Raw genomic sequence first — 16,705 nt, 5'->3', positions numbered from 1 at the left:
CCAGGTCACAGATGCCGTTAGGATCATAAACCACTGAGAACTCTTCTAATTTGTTTGTCTGAAAATCGAGGATAGTCTAAAAGGTGATTCTTGGCACATAGCTGGCAATCCTTCACCCTTGTGTTTGTTTCCATTTTCAGGTTAACTTACAGTTTTCTAAAGAAAGCAGTTTACCAGGATCCAGTGTTAACCTTAAGGTCTCAGCAGCTTCAAAGTCTCTCTGCGCTCTCTCAGCCGTAGATCAAAGTGTGTTGCTACTAGGGAATTCTGGCCAGCTAACAGCAGAAAGCGTGAGTAGTTAGACCTACCTCTATTTACCACTACTGTAGATTTATATCCTCACCTTTAGAGGTAAATGGGAAACCTTAAACAAACTAGAGAACAAAGACATTGGCTAGTATCTCTAGAATAAAGAATATTTTAGATAGTTTAGGTTAGAAATCATGTCAAATGTAACCTATTTACTGATTATACATATTATCCTGTGCTAAAAGTGCATTTTGCCACTTTTAAAAATAAATTAAAAATTAAAATTTTAATTTTAAAATTATATTTTTTTAGTGCTGGGGTTTCAACCCAGGGTCCCATGCATTCTGGGGAAGTACTTTACCACTGATCTATATTCCTAGCCCTATTTTTACTCTTTTAAAGACATATAATATTTCCTGAATGCCTACTACTTGACATATACTTTACTGAATATTCTTTTTTTTTTTTTTTACGGTACTAGGGATTGAACCCGGGGGCATTCTACCTCCAAGCTACACCCTCCAGCCCTATTTCCTATTTTTATTCTTTATTTTGAAACAGGGTCTCACTAAGTTGCAAAAGACCTTACTAAGGCAACTGAGGTTGGCCATGAACCTGAGGTCCTCCTGTCTCAGCCTCCCAAGTACTGGGATAACAAGCGTGTGCCACCATATCCAGAAAAAAAAGAATGAATATTCTGATATACAGTGTTTAATTTCATTCTTACATGAACCATATAGAATTAATGCAGTGTCTCCATTTGGAGTAATGAATAATTTCAGGTTTAAGGAAGATAATTATCTGACAGTATCTTTTAGCCATTAAAGAAGATTGAGAAGTCCCTTTATCTGAAAGTTGTTAAAATCCAATTAAGTCTCATCTATCTTTGTTCATATAGGTTTCAAATAATTAAGTTGACAATTATTATTTAACTGATTAAGTCATATTTCAAGGCCTTTATAGCTCTGAGATTCTTTTATTTCCTGGAGATAATTAATATATGTAGTGCTTGTAGGGAGAAGAATGAATTGCTTTTATAAAAACACATAACTGAGGCCGGGCATGGTGGCACACGTCTGTCATCCCAGCATTCGGGAGGTGGAGACCAGAGGATCACAGTTCGTGGACATCCTCAGCTACTTAGTGAGGCCCCTTGCAACTCACTGAGACCTGTTTCAAAAACAAATAATAAGCCAGGCGTGGTGGCGTGCGCTTGTAATCCCCGCGCTTGGGAGGCTGAGACAGGAGGATCACACAGGTTCGAAGCCAGCCTCAGCTACTTAGTGAGGCTCTCAGCAACTTAGTGAGACCCTGTTTCCAAATAAAATATAAAAAAGGTCTGGGAGTATAGCCCAGAGGTAGAAAGCCTCTGGGTTCCACCCCCAGTACCACTAAATAAATAAATAAATAAATAAATAAATAAATGAATAAATGAATAAATGAATAAATAAATAAATAATAAAAAAATTAGGGCTAGGGATGTTACTCAGAGGTAGAATGCCCCTGGGTTCCATTCCCAGTACAGCAAAAATAAATAAATAAATAACTGATTCTCTTTTTTAACTTAGGTATTTAGTCAGCTATATTACAGGGAACTATATGGATATTATTTCAAACATCTTAACTTAGAAGATAGCCCTATTGACCCCTGTCTGGAGAATGAACAAATCCTTTATAAAGGAATTTATTATGCACCAGAATGGGCAGACTTTGGAAAAGATTCTTATGACCTTGTGAAGGTAAGATAACTGTCTTAAAATGGTGAGTATGTATGATACAGAATTTAGAATGAAAGTTGGAATGAAAATAGTAAAGAAATACTCATTGTGTGGCTTTTAGCCTAAGAATTTTCAAACTACTAATTTATATAATTAGTATTCATATCTGAGAATATTAGCAAAAGAACTCACGGTATTATAAATTAAGATGTAAATAAATATAGTAGCAAAACAATATCATATAATTATACAATTTATAATTATAAAGGTCTAATAATGGTCTAATATTAGCAGAAGAACTGACATCTCTAGTATGTACATTTTAAAGAGCTTACGAATGAGATGTTATTCCCAGTCCAACAAAAAATGCCAAATTTATAGTAGTGAATACAGGGCAAAATATAATGTGAGCTAGGTTGTTAGTTTTTAGTCTTCTCTTCTTTAAAAGTTGTCGTCAATAGCTGTTAATTAGGAAAACCAGGCAAATGAAGCTATGGAAATTGAAAGCCTAGACCTTGGAAAATGGTCATCAGGTGTCTCTAACTATGTGACCATTTAAGATGGAGAAATATATAAGAAAATTAAAAGTATATGTAGAAAAAATTAGTCTGAACTGCCACCCTGTACTTTTTATGATCTTGAGCTAATTTTATCTTGAAAGGAAATAGGATTAAAGGTTTTTACCAACTCTCATCTACGGAAGCCAGTGCTGTGCAAGGACATTCGGAATCTTCCCGGCTATGGTAGCGGTGGCGGCAGTAGTGAGAGTCACCTGGGTACTTCACTAGGTAAGTCGCATGTAAGGCAGATGGGAGTGGATAATCTTGTCACTCGTGTAAACCAATTTGAAAAAAGAGAGAAGGGTGTTTTGTTCTGTGTTGTTTTTTAACTCATTCAATGTGCCCGTCATAGCAAATGTTAGAAATATACTAACAATAGAGAGGGCTCCTGGAGTATAGATCGAATGCAGGATGCTGACAATAATATATAAATGGCAAGATTTCAGATGCTTTTAAGTACTCTGACCATTAATATTTACCAGACGGTTGCTATGTGCCAAGCAATGTTCTAATATTTTACGCGTATCAACCCACTGATTCATCACAGTCTATAGGTTAGATGCTACTATCCCCAAAGTGCCAATGAAGAAATGAAACAGGAAGGAAGGTTATGTAACTTGCCTGAGGCCACAGACAGTAAATAACAGGGATGTGATGTGGCGTGGCAATCCAGGCATTCTGGTTCCAACTGCCTGTGACTTTATCCTTATGTTGAACTCTGTCGCAAAGAACTACTGAAAAGAAAATAATATAAGATGAAGGGAAGAACAGACCTTGAAAACACTTTTTTTTTAAAATAGGAGAGTCCTATTTTCTTTCAAGAGGGGACCTGTGACCAGAAACCTGATGATGTTTAGGTCTACACAAAATAATATCTGGAAAAACAGATAAAAAATAGAAAGACATGATACAAAGAATGGCAATGAAACAGAAAAAAAATATAGAGAGGGATATTTAACTTGACTAGCAAGCAGAAAAACTTAAACGAAAGGAATCAAAAATTAGTTAGCAGCCAGGCGTGGGGACACATGCCTGTAATCCAGTATTTGGCAGGCTAAGACAGGAGAGTCACAGTTCCAGGCCAGCATGCGAGAACTTAGCAAGACCTATCTCAAAAGCAAAATTAATAAATAAAGAGAGCTAAAGGCATAGCTCAGAGGTAGACTGCCCCTGGCTTCAATCCCCAGTACCACAAAAACAAAACCTAGATGCTCATAGCAGAAAAGCAAAGAAAATTCAAGTAATAATTATTCAAATGAAGTCAAGTAGAAGCACACCAGTACCATAAGGGGAAACATAAAATGGCCCAGCCAGTTGGTGGGAAATGACAGTCCTTAAAGTACCTCGACCTTCTAACATGGCAATTAAGCTTCATGACTGTAGACCAGCTATTTTGAGTCAAGTCCACAAGAAGGCATGCATGTTATGGAATGGCTAGCATTCTGTGTTGTGCGCTAGCACAGACTGGAGACAGCCCAGGTGACCATGGCTAAAAAGAGGGATTAAATGTGACCTGGTGATGACGTACTATGGAATACTTTGCAGCACTAAAAAAACAACATGGATAAATTTGAAGGACAAATTTTAAGTGAAAAAAATGAAAAACACGTGGCAATATCCAAATTATAATACCATTTACATGAATGTACAATAAACACTCTAAACAAAGTTGCATATTTGACAAGTATAGATACATGTCCAGGCTGTATACAAAATAGTGCCAGTGAGTAGAGGGGAGGGGGCTTCAGAAAGAAAAGGGAGATAATATTTAAATATGTATGTATTACACTGGGCACAGTGATGCACGCTTGTAATCCCAATACTTGGGAGGCTGAGCCAGGAGGATCACAGGTTCATGACCAGTATCAACTATTGAGTCTCTGCAACTCAGTGAGACCCTGTTTCAAAATAAAGAATAAAAAATAGGGCAGGGGTTGCAGCTCAGAGGTCAAATGCCCCTGGGTTCCATCCCCAGACCCGCAAAAAGAAAAAAAATAAAGAATAATAAATAGGGCTGGGGGTGTAGTTCAGAGGTAGAATGCCCCTGGATTCCATCCCCAGGACTTCAAAAATATGTAAATAATAAATAAATATCGTACTAATTCCTAATACATATTATTTTATAATTATTTATTGAAAAAAGCATAAATATGTGATAAAAGTAGTAAAATAAAATTGACACAGATCATAGTCTGTATACAAGATTGCTACTTTTATTTATTTTTTATATGGTACTGGAGACTGAAGCTAGGGGAATTCTTCCTCTGAGTTACACTCTTTTATTTCTATTTTTAAAAATTTTTCTACTGATGCATTGTAGTCATACATCTTAATGGGGTACAAGAGGGTGGAGGCACACGTGCACACATCACCCAATTGGCCCTTACCCAATTCCCGCCCCGTTCCCTCTCCCTCCCTCCTTCTCGTGTTTGGCTTAGTGATTGACATTGATTTGTTTTTTAACGTACATCGTGTGCATTAGAGAATTTCCCTCTTCTTCCCTACCATCCCTTAGTTAAGTTGCCTTATTTGCTTGTCTATAGTATCTCCTTCTTTGTCTAGAGTTTCTCCCATGACCCATTTTCTCCCTAGCTTCCGCATATGCTAAGTGAAATTAGTCACTCTTTTTAATTTTTTATTTTAAACAAGGTTTTGCTAAGTCACTACTGGTCTTGCTAAGTTGCTGAATCTAGCCTTGAACCTGTGATCCTCCTATCTCAGCCTCTCAAGTACCAGGATTATAGGTGTGCACCACTGCTTCCTGCATAGGGTTACTTCTAAAACTAACAAATAACTAATAACTCCATCTAGCAATGATTTGCTGTAGTCCTGAATAGGAGCCTGACCTAATCCAATAGGCCGACTCCAGTGCTAAAACTGACCAGTCCACTGTGGGTGGGACCCGAAAGACATGAGGGCTGGACCATGGTGTCAGCCTGGATGTCCAGCTCAATCCTGAAATAAAGCATCATGAGGATGACCAGCTGAGATGCTGCTGCAGTGCCCACAAAATCTCCCATGAAACATGTTCTCATAACCAAGGCTTAAAATCCCTGAGAAATACGTAGACTTTTTAAAGACTACAAGAAATGAACAGCAAAACACCCAAGGAAGTTACCTTAGAAGCCAAATAGAAAATTGAATCAGAAGAAAAAGATACAAACATAAATGTTATCTTTTTAAGGTATTCAGAGAGATAATGTAAAAATTAGTGGTAAAGGTCAAAGGAACTTTGATTTTATTTTTGGTCATTTAATTATTCTATAGGATAAAGAAATTCCATATTACTTATTACACATGTATCATATGGACTTCTAGAAATAGAATCTTAAAACTTCATCAGAGGGCCAGCGAGGCCGGGATTGGAGCCTTCCGTGAGGCAAGGCCGGAGCTGGGGCCTCCGAGGCCGTGAGCAGAGCCTGCCAAGGGGTTAGGCCGGTGCCGGGACCAGCGGCCGACATCGGAGCCTTCCGTGAGGCAAGGCCGCTACTGAGGCCTCCGAGGCCGGAATCAGAGCCTGCCAAGGGGTTAGGCCAGTGCCGGGGCCACCAAGGCCGGGATCGGAGCCTGCTGTGAGGCAAAGCCAGTGCTAGGGCCTCCGAGGTCAGGAGAGGAGTCTGTCGAGGGGTTAGGCCGGTGCCAGGGTTAGCAAGGCTGGGACGGAGCCTGCCTTGAGGCTAGGCCAGTACTGGGGCCACCAAGGCCGGGGTCGGAGCCAGCCAAGGGGTTAGGCCAGTGAGGCCAGCAAGGCCAGTATCAGGGCCTCCCATGAAGCAAGGCCGCTGCTTGAGCCAGCGAGGTCTGAATCAGTCCACCGGGTGGCCAGGCCACTACTGGGTCCGTCAAAAGTGGGATCAGTACTTGCAACGCAGCATGCACAGTGAAAAATCACAGAAAATAAAAATCAGATGCTTCCCCTAATCAGCAAAAATAGGAGGAAAGGGGCAACAGGAAGAGGTCGAGCTATAGAAAGGGCCCTATAGTGAAGCAACTAAGGTGACCAATCAGAGGGTGTGGAATAGGGGAGGATGGAGCCTCTTTAAAAGGAAGGAGGTACATAAACAGATGTATCAAAGTTAATCACCAAACAAGCATGGGATCGAGGGAGGAGGAGGGAATGGGATGGGGGCTGGATGAGGGCTAATTGGATGATGTGTGCTTGTATATCCTCTCAAGTCTTGTATTCCAATGTGATATATGATTACAATGCACCAATAAAAATAAATTTTAAAAAAAACTTCATCAGAGGCTATTGTTAGGACTGCATGAGTTAGTAGATGTAAAAGGCACTTTCAATACTGAGATGTAGCAATAATTCAATAAATGATGACTGATATTATTATTAAATATTGCCCTCAAAATATAACTTCATGCACTAAGAAATTAATTTGGCACTTTGGATATAAAATAACTAATCATTTTTTACCTTCCTCCAGATATATTTTATTAAGATTCTGAAATTTACAAATAATATTCTTATGTATTTATGGGGCACCATATGATGCCTCGGTCCGTGCATACATTGGGGGTTGGTAAAGTCGGGCTAATGAATATATATAACATCAAATATTTATAATTTCTTTGTGCTAAGAATATTTAACATTTTCTCTTTCACCTATTTCTTTAACAACACTTTGGGTATTAGATTCTGCATCTAAGTCTCCTGGATATTTTACTGAAACTCTGAGGAAATACTTTCCTGAAACTTGGCTTTGGAGTCTTATCACAACTGAGTGAGTTTTTTTTTTTAATTTTCATTTTTTATAAGTGGAACATATTGAAAGTGGTGTACATTTAGATTGTGCTTCATTCCCTTCCTCCTCCATTTCCCTTCCCCCTCCCAATAGAGAGTATCCAGGTTAACCATGTTATATTTATACTATACACAAAATTATGGAAAATACACACAATGGAATTCTATTCCGCTATAAAGAAGAATAAAATAATAGCATTTGCAAGAAGATGGAAGGAACTGGAGAACATTATGTTAAGTGAGGTTAGTCAAGCACAGAAAGAGAAGGGACATATGTTTCCTCTAATATGCCCAAGCTAGGGAGTAGTGAGTTATTAAATATTATACCTATTTATTTCCTTCATTTAATTATTTTTACCTGAATGAGAGACACTTTATAATTATTTATCATCCTTCTAAAATTAAATAAACTCCAAAGACTAAAAGTTAAGAAAGTGTCTCAAAAATTCTGCCAAGCTGAGCCGGACATGTAGTGCACACTTGTAATCCCAGCATTTTGGAGGCTGAGACAGGAGGATTGCAGTTCAAGGATAGCCTCAGCTACTTAGTGAGGCCCTCTGTAACTTAATGAGACACTGTTTCAAAATAAAGAATAAAAAAAGCAGGGCATGGTGTCTCACACTTGTAATCCCCACACTTGGGAGGTGGAGACAGGAGGATCGCACAGGTTCGAAGCCAGCCTCGCTGGCTTAAGAGACCCTGTTTCCAAATAAAAATATAAAAAACAGGTCTGGGAGTATATCCCGGATGTAGAAGGGTTTCCAGGAACCCCAGTACCACAAATAAATAAATAAATAAATAAATAAATAAATAAATAAATAGTAGGGCTAGGGGTGTAGCTCGGAGGAAGAATGTCCCTGGGTTCAACTCCAATACCACCAAAAAAAAAAAAATTCTGCCAAACCTCAGATAGATTTCTACTAAGTTCTTTCTCCCCCCTTTTTCCTCCCTCTCTTTCATGTTTTTATTGTTTATTTTTCTTACCTTGTTACTTTTTAAAATTTAATTTTCTAAGAGCTTGATTTTGCTGGAAGGAAAGTTGTAGAGAAACTATCAAATGGTCTGAAGTTTTTTATTTTACAATATGATGCATATAATACTCATCAAATATATTTAGATATAAGGGAGAAAGGAGGAAGAAAAATAAAAAGGAAGCAAAACAAGAGGAAGAAAAGAAGAAATAATGAAAAGGAGGAAGAATGTGAGGAAGGGAGGAAGAGAAAAAAGGATTTCTGCATAGCTCCAAAAATTTCAAGAATAAGGCATTAGCACATTTTAAACTTGAAAATGATACATGAAGCTCCTATTTCATTGTTTATCAGTATGGCTGGATAAATACGCCATGGATGACTTTAAGTGCATTAAAGTAACTTATATTAGTCACTAAATTTTTATATCCTGAGTGAATTAAATGAATCATCAATTCCCATATTCTGATAACTCCAATATCTTTGGTGTTTAAGACCACTCACCATGTTTACCGAAAACCAAAGGTAAAAATACACACAGATTAAGTATTTTTCTCATTATTTTATGAGAAAGTGAGAAATTAATGTCGATGTCAGGTATTTAAGTAGCTCATGCTTTGGGAGGGATCGTATGATAAAACATGATATCAATAAGTTGTAGAGTAAAAAAACAATGAGAGTTCAAATTTAAAGAAGAGTAGAGTACAATAGTTTTAGATAAGAGAATCTAATGCTGTCAGCTGAAGACTGGATTGGGCTTCTTTACAGATGACGGGCCAAACAGAAAAATGGGGTTAAAAAGGGGAGTTTGCCTGCTAGAGGTTAGTCATGTTGAACAGTCAAGGGAAAGTCCGTCACACTTTGATTGAGTGGGGTGACCTAGTTATATGGCGACAGCCCCTCTCTTCAGTGTTGTCTGAACGTCCTCTTTTAGCTCCACAGGAACAGCTGACCTGAGTCTCACGGCTCCTGACACCATTACACAATGGAAAGCCAATGGATTCTGCTTGAATGAAGACGCTGGGCTTGGCATCTCCCCAACCACCTCAATGACCACCTTCCAGCCCTTCTTTGTTGACGCCTTGTTACCCTATTCGGTGATTCAAGAAGAAGTGTTCACTCTGAAAGCCAGTGTCTTCAACTATCAGAACCGAAGCATTCAGGTACCCACGAAATCATCTCAGTGACCAGCACACGTCTTCCTATGCAAACTGTCTTGGAACTTCAGTGATACAAACTCGTCTTTCCTTAATTTTTTTTTTAGAATTTTTCTGCTGCCATGTAATTATCCATCATAGCGAGAATCAGAGTGACACAGTCATCCATGTGCACAACATCTCTTTGGTGTGTTGCCCTCTGTACCCCAGCCCCGCCCCCTCCCCACCCAAGCCGGTGAGATGGATGGACAGTGATGCCTTCCCAAATGATAGTAACATTATTCATTCTGTTTCTTTCCTCAAGCCACCATTTCGCCCTCCTCTTCACTTCCCCCCACCCTTTCCACTAGTCAATTGGTCTTTCGTTTCAATTTTTATGAAGTCCTTTTTTTTTCTTTCTATTTTTGTCTCTAGTTTCCACTTAGGAAAGAAAACGCATAGCTAGCCCTTGGAGTTCTAAGACGAGCTGATGTCACTCAGCGTGATGTTGTCCAGTTCACCCCATTTTCTTGCAAATGATATAACTTTGTTCTTCATTGTGGCTGAGTAAAAATCTATTGTGTATATATATATACCATATTTTCTTGATCAAGGAGATAGAGATTCCTACAATAAAAATATCCTAAGCTTTAAACACATTAACCAGTTTTTTCCAACCATTCATAATGAGGTTTGTATATATATATATTATATTTTCTTGATCAAGGAGATAAAGATCCCTACAATAAAAATGTCCTAAGCTTTTAAAGACATTAACCAGTTTTTTGTGCATATATACCACATTTTCCTGATCAAGGGGACAGAGATTCCTACAATAAAAATATCCTAAGCTTTTAAGCCGGGCGTGGTGGCGCACGCTTAAAATCCCCATACTTGGGAGGCAGAGACAGGAGGATCCCGCAGGTTCGAAGCCAGCTGTGCTGGCTTAAGAGACCCTGTTTCCAAATAAAAATATGAAATAGGTCTGGGAGTGTAGCCCAGAGGTAGAAGGGCTTCCAGGAACCCCAGTACCACACACACACACAAATATATATATATATATATATATATATATATATCCTAAGCTTTTAAAGACATGAACCAGTCTTACCAACCATTCATGGTGGGGTTTAGAAGTGTAAATTGCCATGTCTAGGTGACTGGATGAAAGTAAAAGAATGTAAGTACCTTTGTCATTGTGTGCAAGGGCATGGTGGGCAGGAATGATTAGACAAAGACAAATTTGCCGCCTTCAGTTCCTCAACATATCCAAGAGTTTTATACATAAGACCCCTTGGAATCAGAAGGATTTATGAAATAATTCAGCTGGATGCTTTAAAATTAGATTTTAAGTTACACCCATTTTCCTACAGGCAAAATAATTTTGTTCTGCCTTATGGCTAAGTAGAATTCTATTGTGTGGATATACCACTATAAAATATTATACTGAGATCAGTCAGTCTCGGAATATCAAGAGTTACATGTTTTGTCTCATAAATGGAAGCTGGAGAGAAAAGAAATATACGGGACTTTAGATAAATGTGGGGAAAGGCCAACAGACTAGGAGGAGGAGGTTGGAGGAATGAGGTAAAGAAAGGAAAAAGGAGGATCAATAAAGGATCCTCCTGTCTCAGCCTCCCAAATTCTGGGATTAGAAGCAGGAACCACCACACCCAGCTAAGGAAGCAATTCAAATAATGCTATGTCCATCCATGAAAGTGTCACTACCAACCTCTCCAACATGTACGGGAAGGCGGGAAAAGTGGGGTGGGATCTGGAGGGAACACACCCGGCACTGTCCATCACTTTGAATCTCACTGTGTTGTACGATTACAACGTACCGATAAAAGTACATCTTTAAAGTACTTAAAATTGTATTTTTAATTGCTTGTCTTTCAATTTGGATTACCTGAAGATTAACACGATATATCATATCTTAGTGGTTCCATGGACTTTTGAAAGCTAGATAGTACCTGTGAAACAAAAGAGCGATTTCATATCAGAAAAGAGCTCAGACATTTAAACCTGAGTTCGTATCTTCATTTTGACATTTTCTAGTGCTATTGATTTGAACAAAGTACCATCTTCTTTTAGCCTTAGACTATTAGTGTATAAAAATACTTGGGTTCTTATGAGAACTGAATGAGAGAATATAAACCATGAGCTTTGCACATTGAACTATAAATAAGCATTAGGTTTGTTTCCCTTCTCTTTAACTTTTATGTAAGCAACAAATTTTAATAATATCTATAGTGATAATATAGTATTTTATATGTATAGTATCTCTTCTCCTTCAGTATGAACAACCAACTCAACCCTTTATTAGCATCCAATTATTGGGCCAACATTAGTGAACAGCATAATATTTCCAAAATGCCAAGTAACATACATAATCAGCATATTTTTCCCTTAACTGACACTATTTACTGAAAATAATAAGAAGAGGGTAGAGATAGAACTCAGTGTTCAAGCACTTGCCTCGCACACGCAAGGCCCTGGGTTCGATTCCCAATACTGCAAAAGAAGTAATATAAATCTATTCAGTTCATCAGAATATAGGATTGAGTAACAGCTTTTTGGGGGGAGGATATAGAAACAGGAAAGTTAGTTTTAAGTTAGGTAAAAATAGGAGTAATAGCTTTTTTCAGAAAAAAAATACACGCATTTTTTAAATTCGGGAAAGTCTGTGTTTGCTTATGTGCTCAGAAAGTTTTTGTTTGTGAGACTGAGTTGGGATGCACTGTCTTAGATATTTTGTATGTGCTGCTTGTCACATACAAAATTGTGAGCTGTGGACAACAGCGGTTTCAATTTATAGGTAGGAAAAATGAGACCGATTCATAAGAGATTGTAACTTGTTCAACGCAGATTAGTCAATGAAACAGTGCTTATTTTGCCGTAGCTCTCTAGAGAAATGTGTTGTCAAACACATTTCAATCGCTTTTTCAAAAGAATTAGTCAATAAGTGACAAAGGTCAGATTATAAAAATTCTGGACTCCGATTTTGAAGATCTCTATATGGTTTGTAAACTATTCTTACCATAGGAGAAAAACGTGAACGAGTAGGAATGTTTGCTCTGGCTTCTCAAATACAGATTACTGTATTATGTGTATGTATGAAAGGGATTGAATATTCTCTTTCTCTCTTCCTTTTTAAATCTGACCTTCGCAGATTAAGACTATGCTGAAAGAATCTAGCGCTTACCAAGCCACGTTTCTCTCAACCACAGATGGAAATACTGATATAGGTAGCCATGAGAAAAAGTCCTTTGCTTGGCTGGTTACACCACGTAAACTGGGTAAGATTTGCAGCGTAAGTTTTTATATTCCCTTGCAAATTTTCCTGAGAGCTTATGTTATTATTTCTTTACTATAGCAAGTTTGCCCATTTTTTAAATCACAATCTATTAGTCCTTTCCTATTACACTACTTTTTCTCCCTTATAACTTAAGACCAATCACGTCATTCGCAAGACGATGGAAAGACCTGGAGAACGTTATGTTAAGTGAGATCAGCCAAGCACAGAAAGAGAAGGGACATATGTTTTCTCTAATATGCCCAAATTAGGGAGTATTAGGAATACTAGAGGGACTCCAGATAATGGAGGGGAAACCTCAGCAAAGCTAGAATGGAAGGGTAGGAGAGGAAAAAGGCTGAGGTTGATAACTGAATATGTGTAAAGTATGAATGTAGCGTGGTCAACCTGGACATTCATTGTTGGGACGAGGGACAAGGGGAATGGGGGTGGGGAGAGGGTACCAAGCATAGTCCAAATGTATGCCATTTTCAATATGATCCGCATAAAAATAAAAATAAAATTAGGACCAGTATACCTAGAAATACAGGTGGGAAGTTGGAATCAAGTCCTAACTTAAAGAGTTTCTATTTTTTATGTCACTTTTACTTCTTTTGTCTATAAAAATTCGATTTCTTGTGCCAGATTGACCCCGACATAGAATTCCAAATGATCACCACTTCCTTAAATCTGCTGTTTATATTCTTGCATTTTCAGGGATAATCAACATCACTATCACAAGTGAAATCCTACAGAAGAGCAGCTATGGGAATGGGTCACCCAATGCTCAGGATATTGGCTGGAGGGACACACTGATCAAACCTCTGCTGGTAGAGGTATGACCTCACAGTAAACCTTGTGGGCCTTTCTGTATAGTGCAGCACTATTCACAATGACAAAGATATGGAATAAGCCTAGGTGCCCATGAGCAAATGAGTACGTAAAAATGTGTTCTGTGTCCACAATGGAGAATTACTGAACCATAAAGATTATAATCTTTTCATTTGCAGAAAAGAGGGTGGAACTGGAGGGCATCACGTTAAGTGAAATAAACCGGATGCAGAAATAAAAGTATCACATATCTCTCATATGTGCCAGCTAAAAAACATTGACCTAAAAGTAGAATAGTGATTACTAAAGAATAGGAAGGACAAGGGTTGGGGAGAGTGAAAAAAAAAAGAGAGGTTGAATATATCAATATATACTCTATGCATGTATGGAAACATCATAAAACATCATACTTAACCTATGAATATATATAATTAATATATGCAAAAATACTTATGGGCCAAAAGGGAAAAAATCGACCTGTATTTCAAAATGTTTATCTTCATAAAGAAGTGTTCAGTAATCCATTCAAAGTTCATAGAAATAGAAGTGATCCTTAATCAAATAGAAATAGAAGTGATCCACTTAATCAAAGATACAACGTAAGCCGGGCGTGGTGGCACATGCTCATAACCCTAGTACTTGGGAGGCTGAGACAGGAGGATCGGATCGCTCAGGTTCGAAGCCAGCCTCAGCTACTTAGTGAGGCTCTCAACAACTGTTTCCAAATAAAATTTAAAATAGATCTGGGAGTATAGCCCGGAGGTAGAAAGCCCCTGGGTTCCATCCCCAGTATGAAATAAAAAAGGTTACAGCATAATATTTTAATAAAATATTTGGGAAAGTTAACCAGGGAGAGACATTTAGTCCACTCAGTGGAAGGAACATTACACTCAAATGTGTAACATTCTTGAAATGGGGGGACAAGTTTGGAGCTTGAAGGATGTTTGGAGAAAATTTTCACTTGTAATTTTAGTAAGACCCAGCCAATTTTATAGTATGGAAAATCAAACTGTTCATTCCAGCATTATGTTGGACTTAAGAATTCATATATTCATTTTTCTGGGATAACTTTCCCAGAATGATCTGTTCTATTGAAACATTACTCATTTACAAACATTCTCAACTTACTTGACATATGAAATTGACCGTGACGACCCTTCTATCTTCTCCCAAAAATTAGCCCAAAGGTATTAAGAAGGAGACAACGCAGGGCTCCCTTATTTGCACAAATGGTAAGTAGACAGACAGCTTTATGCACTCAGTAGCAGGGATATCAGCATTGAATGACATTTCTATTTGTATTTGTGTGGGAATTAATTATTTTATTATTTTTCTTGTCAGAAATATGGTTACTGAAAAATATTAAAATTATTTTCCAAAACAAAAATGTGGACACTACACACCAATGTAAATTTAAGGCTTTCAGGTCTTCCGCAATTCAGAGTCTGAGCATCCTCGATTGTTACTTAGTTCTTCTCTCTGCCCCTTCCAAGCCTAGATTTCTTAATTTAAAATCCTCATTATACGCTGGGCATGGTGGCGCACACTTGTAATCCCAGCATTCGGGAGGCTGAAGACAGGAGGATCAGCTACTTAGTGAGGCCCTCCGCAACTCAGTGAGACCCTGTTTCAAAATAAAGAATAGAAAATAGGGCTGGGGGGTAGCTTGGAGGTAGAATGCCCTTGAGTTCAATCCCCAGTAACACACCAAAAAAAAATCCTCATTATGATTGTAAAAGTGCCAAAAGACTACCACCAGAAGAGACTGATCTCAGACTACTTCCTACACATGACTTCTAAAATCTTCTGTCGTACCTCTTCCATGCCAAATTATGACGAGCTTTTCTTCCAATTACTCTATCATCAGATGTCCATTATTTATTTAGAGCTTTGACTCTTATCTGTTACCTAAAAAAATATCTTTCCATTGTCCTAAATATAATAGCTAGATTGTCCTATAAAAATGCCAGAACACTGCCATCTGTTTGCTATTTTCCTATTTATTTTTCAATAGCTGCAATTTGTCTATTTTTTTTTTCAGTACTAGGGATGGAACCCAGGGGCATTCTGCCACTGAGCTCCACCCCCAGCTCTATTTTTTTCTTCTTTATTTTGAAACAGGGTCTCCCTGAGTTGCAAAGGGCCTCACTAAGTAGCTGAGGATGTCTGTGAACTGGGATCCTCCTGTCTCAGCCTCCCGAATACTTGCTGTTTTCTTTTTTTTTAATCTCTTATTTTCTTTGGGCCTGAACATTTTCTTCTACATTAAGAGGAGCAAAAAACATGTATAAAATGATATACCCCATAATTTATTTCATGAAAATCCAATTAAATAATGCGCATGGAAGTACATAATAAATCACAATGGGCTTTCCAACCTTAAGGTTTCATCGCACGCCAAATGATAATTGTGAAAATGTGTTAAGTAAATCCAAGTATTTGTAATTATAGAAATTCTTCCGACCTTTCTGATTACTTTAAAAGTGGGAATAATGGATCCGGGCATGGTGGCACGTGCTTGTAATCCCACCATTTGAGATCACAGTTCTCTGCCAGCCCCAGCTACTTAGAGAGGCCCTTTGCAACTCAGTGAGACCCTGTTTAAAATATAAAGAATAAAAAATAGAGCTGGAGGTGTAGCTCAGAGGTAGAAGGCCCCTAGGTTCCATCTATAGTGACACACACACACACACACACACACACACACACACACACACACACAAAGTAGGACTAATTGCTAAGAAGGCATTGAGTCACTACTCAGGAATATATATTACAACTGAAGTCAAGGTACGATAAATGCTGTGTTCATGTATATTTTTGCCACTCCAAACCTCACTATGATATATAATTACAATAAATAAAAATATATATAAGTGAAGGAAATGGAAACGTATACCATCATCATAGTATATTAGTGACAATCATACCACTCCTGAGTCAATATTCTATATGCTATTAAAAAATATTGCTAGTTTAAAACATAATGAAATAAATAAGTTTTTAAGAACCATGACTTGTGAATTAATTAACGTTTTTGTTTCTTAGGATCGACCGTATCACAAACAGTAGTGCTCACTTTGCCAGAAAATCTGGTAAAGGATTCACTTCGAGTTTACTGGTCCGTCCTTGGTAAGTGTCAGCCCCGTGATACAAGGGAATCCCCGTGTGCGTAGGCTCAAAGGGAAAAGAAGT

General features: G+C 38.0%; 1 protein-coding gene across 1 annotated transcript in view; it reads left to right on the top strand.

Annotated features, from left to right (window-relative positions):
* The window catches only part of LOC308269645 (ovostatin-like), a gene marked incomplete at both ends in the record, with an annotated part of 66,524 nt that overhangs the window by 32,214 nt on the left and 17,605 nt on the right, over positions 1-16,705 (top strand). Inside the window, 8 exons of the mRNA XM_080705010.1 lie at positions 141-290; positions 1,818-1,988; positions 2,629-2,755; positions 9,191-9,411; positions 12,557-12,683; positions 13,397-13,515; positions 14,691-14,742; positions 16,559-16,642. Coding sequence (XP_080561136.1) covers positions 141-290; positions 1,818-1,988; positions 2,629-2,755; positions 9,191-9,411; positions 12,557-12,683; positions 13,397-13,515; positions 14,691-14,742; positions 16,559-16,642 — 1,051 coding nt within the window. The remainder of the gene's footprint in view (positions 1-140; positions 291-1,817; positions 1,989-2,628; positions 2,756-9,190; positions 9,412-12,556; positions 12,684-13,396; positions 13,516-14,690; positions 14,743-16,558; positions 16,643-16,705) is intronic.

The sequence above is a fragment of the Muscardinus avellanarius genome (assembly GCF_963383645.1).
Source record: "Muscardinus avellanarius genome assembly, chromosome: 11".
In the NCBI taxonomy this organism is placed as follows: Eukaryota; Metazoa; Chordata; class Mammalia; order Rodentia; family Gliridae; genus Muscardinus; species Muscardinus avellanarius.
Note: the sequence above shows the minus strand (reverse complement) of the source record. Positions and strands in the feature narration are given on the sequence as shown.